Here is a 5790-nt window from a genome sequence, read left to right as displayed (position 1 = left end):
AGTCTCAATATGTCACCCTCGGTACAGTGCCAGGGCATCACAGCTCACAGCAACCTCAAACTCATGGGCTGAAGTGACTGATTCTCTTGCCTCAGCCTCCCAAGTAGCTGGGACTACAGGTGCCCACCACAACATCCAGCTATTTTGTTATTGTTGCTGTTGTCATAGTTGTTTAGCAGGTTGGGGCCAGACTCAAACCTGCCAGCCTCAGCGTAGCCCTACTCACTGAGCTATGGGTGCCAAGCCCTGACAGCACCATTTCTCATATATAGCTCACCCTAAATTCACTTTGTAACTAGAAAGCACATTTGTGTTTGCAAGTTGATGATATTCAGAAGAAGAAAGAAAGTTTATGTCTACATGATGGAAGATTTAGAACCAGGTGCCTTTTAAAGGCAGGTCCTACACCACATCAGAAACTTTGGCAAAGGTTGTTATCTTTTCAACTATTTATAATTCAAAATCATAATACCTGGGTCCTAGAGAAACGTAGTCCTGAATTTAAAAAGAGACAAAAATCTATTTATCTCGTAAAATTATTTACATATATTTCAAAGAGGCAGAGAAAACATTTACACACAAAATATTCTAAATTAAAATCTTTAAGCAAAAGGAAGAGAGTAAAATCTTTCTCTTCATATTCAACTTGGAGTATTCAGTCTGTATTTCTCTTTTATATTTACTCTTGCAACAGACAGGTGTAGGGCCACTTTCTTGAAATCATGGCATAATTCCAGGAGGCAAGAGTTAAGTTACCAGAGAAGTAACCTAAGCCACATTGTGTACCCAAAAGAGGGTTTATGGTGAAGGAAATAATCAGAAGACAGGTGGTAACATGGACCCACGGGTGGACAAACTATAGAGCTTGTGGAAATATTGGGTGATACTGTAAAAGAAACTAAGAATCTAAGAAACAACTCCTTATGCAAAAGCAAAGGTGAAACCCAGAGGCTAAGTTAAAGACCCACTTCCAAATGAACAGTTGATACTAACAATACCTATCATGCAGACCCTCATGGAAAGGTAAAAGTTCTGAGGATTCTGAAAGCACTGTCAATCAAAGATCATTCATAAAGGCAATCCTTGCTGGGGTCCCATAAGCAAAAACACAAAAATCTATCTCTGTGTCTGCAGGCTAAGTCTAGCTCCTAAAACTAAAATCTGCTTCATTACATACTAATAATGTTTACCATAACTTTATTTTCCCAGGTATAGAAGAAAGACAAGATCAATTCCTCTTCTACATACCCATGGACATCTACTTAATCGATTCTTCCTTCACTCTCTTTTTTTGTTCAGACATTCACACAATCCCATGCAAACTGTAAATTTCCTAAGCTTCCAAAGAAGGTAACCATTCAGTTCCCATGGCCCTAGTACTTTTTCCTTCCGTATGTCTTGTCATGTTTAAGTACCAAAGTTCCCAAATATCCCTTCTGAACAATCAAAGATACGTATGTGATTTGTGGGTTCTCCCCCCGCCCCAAAAATGTCTACAAACTTTGTCTTAATAAACTTCCACTGATTTATATATATCTTTGGTTCAGTCACTTGGTTTGGAGCGCCAGTGCTAGACATAATAGCCCAGGCTGGGATATGCTCACGCTTATTTCTGTTCCATGGAGATAGATGAGATTATCATTGGGTGAAACAAAAGCCTGGGTAATGAATGGCCGGGTTGTTGCTACACATACAGGATCTTGGGGTGGGGAGAAACCAGAAGTCTTCTGGGCACTGGTGTGGGGTTTGGGTGGGACACTATTAAGAGTAAAGGAGCTGTGAGCTTGATTCCAGATGGTGGAGCATTGCCTGGATGGGCTGTGACTACATCACTGTCTAGTGTACATTTGCTTAAAATGCTGGGTATCACATGGTGGCAGCAGAATGTGGAGAAGAAATCTGACCTCAGAGCTTTTGTCCTCCAACACCACTGTCCCCTCTCAACCCAGGAGGTGATGTGGAATCACTGCACAGTTGCACAGTTTGTGCTGTGACAGCATATGTGCAGGAGAACACATCCTTCCTTTCTGGGACAGTTAGAATCTCCCTCTAGCCCAGGCCTCTACAATGTTTTTCTTTGACACTTCTCATAAGAAATACATGCAGTTTACAGAACAATATTCCACCAATATTCCAATACAAACTCCACCTGCAAAATTTAATTTTGATACCACCCAGAGTTAACATAGATCCCACACGTTCAAGGCTCCACACTGCTCTCACTGCAGGTGCCAGGGGCAAGCCCCACAGACCCTTCTATGATTTTGAGTAACTGCCTATAAAGCAGGAGCTCAAATAAATCCCTCCACAAGTATAATCATTTAATACAGCTACTCATACAACTCAGCAAACCACATTACTTACATTCAGCAATGTCATATAAAGTAGACCAACGTCATGTATAGGGCAAGGGAAAGTGGTGCGAAATGAAAGGGCATGTAACTCATCCTGGTAGGCAGATGTGGTTAAAGAAATTCCCCACCCTGTGTTCTCTAGAGCAACACACTGCAAGAAACAACCCTTCCCATGGTGATTTAGGTGATACTTCCTGTTTCTCCTATGACAAGGGCAGGCACAGGCTCTGCAAATTCCCATTTATTGTTCATAAACAATCAGCTGAACGGTTCTTTCTTCAGGAGTCACAACAAAATGCTTCTTCATCAAATATTTCTAAAGTTTCTTTCTCCCGGGATCCTGAACTTTGGCCAATTCTGACTTCAACATGTTACCCCTCTTTATGCCCCTCCTAAGAACAGGCTGACTTCAGGGTGAAACATTTTCTAGTATAGCAGATTATTTTTCCACCCTTCATTCTGCCCTCATCTCCCACTTTTTTTTCAAAACTTGTTTGCTCCTCCCTACGAAGGAAAAGAAAAGTTTGTGATGCTTGCAGATATTATACTTGGTGTTTTTACAAAGAAATATTTTCTTACAATAAAGAAGAGCCTACCGAAACCCAACCTTTGCCCAGGGTAGTGTGAGCACAAAGGGGTGCCAGTGACAAACTCTGGTCTTTAGAGTCTCCAACTAAAGAGAAATAGTGCGGTCCTGCCACAACCACTTCCCTCTCCAACCAGAGCCCCCCCTCCCCCATTACACCCGATCCCATATACGCACCATTTCTCAGCTTCCAGGATGTCCCGGTGTCCTCTCTACAAATGTCCCAGTACCTGCAAGTCACAGGACGGCAGAGGTTGCAGCAGAGACACCTAGGTCCTCCTGAACTTCCAACAGTGAAGAGGGAACTCTGGTCAGAGCCCAGCACAAGAGACCAAAGCCATGCCGGTTCCGGAAGCTGCCGCCTTCTTCCTGGCTGTGCATTTTGGTTGGACAGTTTCCACTGGAGCATCCCTGATTGGATAGGGCCTCCGGCCCCACCCCTCTGGTCCTGATTGACAGGGAATACGACCATACAATAGGCTGAATGAGGCCGGAAAGCTAACATTCTAGGATGGAGCTCTGCACAGACTGGGCTTTATACCTGCTCTGGGACTCGGTACTCCCTGGGCAACATTTGTATTTAACCTGGAATGTAAATTATATCCTTTCTATACATTTTATTTATATAGACATACATATACATACATATGTGTACTCTCATACGCGCACATACACACACTGCAAATACATTTTTTACAAATGGAAACAACTTATTAACAATTATTTTAAAAGTTGTTTTTTCTTTTAAATTTTCTTGTAATCTTGTCTTTTCCGAAGGCAGCTTAAGCTTTGAAAAGGGATGCAGTCTTTTAAGAAAGCAATGTCCAATAGAAACAAAATGTGAACCACCTGTGTCATTTCACATTTTAAGGTAGCCACAAAAAAGAAAAAAAGTAGGTAAAATTAATTGTAATTTTTTTTTGGGGGGGGGGCAGCATCTTACTATGTCGCCCTGGGTAGAATGCTGTGGCGTCACCGCTCACAACAACCTCAGACCCTTGGGCTTAAGCAAGTCTCTTGCCTCAGCCTCCCTAGTAGCTGGGACTATAGGCACCTGCCAAAATGCTGCTAATTTTTTGTTGTTGTTGTCATTGTTGTTTAGCAGGCCCCAGCCAGGTTGGAATCTCCAGCCCGGGTGTATGTGGCTGGTGCCCTAACCACTGAGCTACAGCCGCCAACCTATGTAATTATTTATTTAATCCAATGTATCCAAAATACTATTGTTTTGGTATTTGATGAATAAAAAGATATTCTTGAATTACTTTTTTGGTTATGTGTTTTAAAGAATTGATGGCCAATGTACTCTTAACCACCTAACAAATAACTCTTAGCTTGATGAAAAAGAGAAGACAATATCTATAATAGAGGACAGGAAGGAAACATAATATTGGGGAAAAGGTGACATTTCATTTAAAGGAGAAATGACGTTTCATTTTATTTACAGGAGAATGTGCAAACAATGTTTAATAACGATTTTGACAAGGCACCAAGCCTTCAGATGATGGTGGCCAATCCTGCTACACCAAATTCCTGGAACTGTGGGAATGAAACTGTGTACATTGGTCACTTTGGGTAAGCTGGTCTACACATAACAATGTTTTTTGTTGTTTGTTTTTTGTCTTTTTTTGAGACAGAGTCTCACTATGTCACCCATGGCTTCACAGCTCACAGCAACCTCGAACTCTTGGGCTTAAGAGATTTTCTTGCCTCACCCTCTGAAGTAGCTGGGACTACAGGCACCTGCCACAACGCCTGGCTATTTTTTGGTTGTACTTGTCATTGCTGTTTGGCAAGCCTGGGCTGGGTTGGAACCCCCCCCCCAGCTCTGGTGAATGTGGCTGGCGCACTAGTAGCTGAGCTACAGGCTCTGAGCCACACATGGCTATGTATTAATAACTGTGTTTTTCCCCTCTCAAAAGATGTAGAGTTATGATCACTTCCTCTTTGTCTCCTACTGTTGAGATACCTTGTTAACTCATTATAATTATGAACATGTTCTCTCTTTTCTATCTTTTTCTCTTCTTTGTTTTGTTTTTTTGGGGGTTTTTTGTTTGTTTGTTTTTTTGACATAGAATCTCACTGTGTCACTCTGGATAGAGTGCCAAGGCATCATGATAGCTTTCATACATTTTAATAGTGTCTGCAATGTTTTTCCTCATCAACATTCCAAAAAGTTCCTATTTCTCTACATCCTTAACAAATACTTTTATTGTTCATTATGAGTATGATATAATGTGTTCATTGTGATTTTTGTTGGCATTTCTCCATAATTAGTACTTTAAGCACTGCTTCAAATGACCATTGGCCATTTATATATCTTCTTTGAAAAGTGTCAGTGCACTTTTTTGTCAATTTTTAAATAAAGATATTTGGGTTTAGCTGTTATGGTTTTGGAGTTGTGTAACTCCAAAAGCATTTAAAATTACACATATATATTCTGAGTATTAACTCCTATCACACATCTAATTTACAGATATTTCCAGCCATTTCTAAGGTGGCATTTTTACTCTAATGTTTTCTTAGATGGGTGAGGATGCTGAAATTTGGTTGCAGCTGTCATTGTTGGTTAGCTGACCCTGCCAGGTTTGAACCCACCAACTTCAGTGTATGTGGCTGGCACTGTAACCACTGTGCTATGGATGCTGAGCATAGATCTGTGTCTTCTGAAATTATGGCTATGAGTTCAAGAACCTGGCCCTAGACCTGTCTTTAGTAAGAGGAAATACAAATTTGAAATACCAGAATGGGGGGACAGCACCTGTGGCTCAAAGGAGTAGGGCACTGGCCCCATATGCTAGATGTAGTAGGTTCAAACCAGGCCCCAGCAAAAAACCGCAAAAAAAAAAAAAA

The 5790-nt window shown here is 41.2% G+C and overlaps 1 protein-coding gene across 1 annotated transcript in view; it reads right to left on the bottom strand.

Moving 5' to 3' along the window:
• LOC100946285 (protein ZNF738-like) overlaps positions 1-3146 on the bottom strand; it is an 8354-nt gene extending 5208 nt beyond the window's left edge. Inside the window, exon 1 of the mRNA XM_023508833.1 lies at positions 3118-3146. Within this exon, the coding sequence (XP_023364601.1) occupies positions 3118-3120 (3 nt within the window). The 5' untranslated portion in view covers positions 3121-3146. The remainder of the gene's footprint in view (positions 1-3117) is intronic.
• Between the last annotated feature and the right edge of the window lie 2644 nt (positions 3147-5790).

The sequence above is a fragment of the Otolemur garnettii genome, unplaced genomic scaffold (genome assembly GCF_000181295.1).
Source record: "Otolemur garnettii isolate 467f Iridium unplaced genomic scaffold, OtoGar3 scaffold00279, whole genome shotgun sequence".
Classification (NCBI taxonomy): Eukaryota; Metazoa; Chordata; class Mammalia; order Primates; family Galagidae; genus Otolemur; species Otolemur garnettii.
Note: the sequence above shows the minus strand (reverse complement) of the source record. Positions and strands in the feature narration are given on the sequence as shown.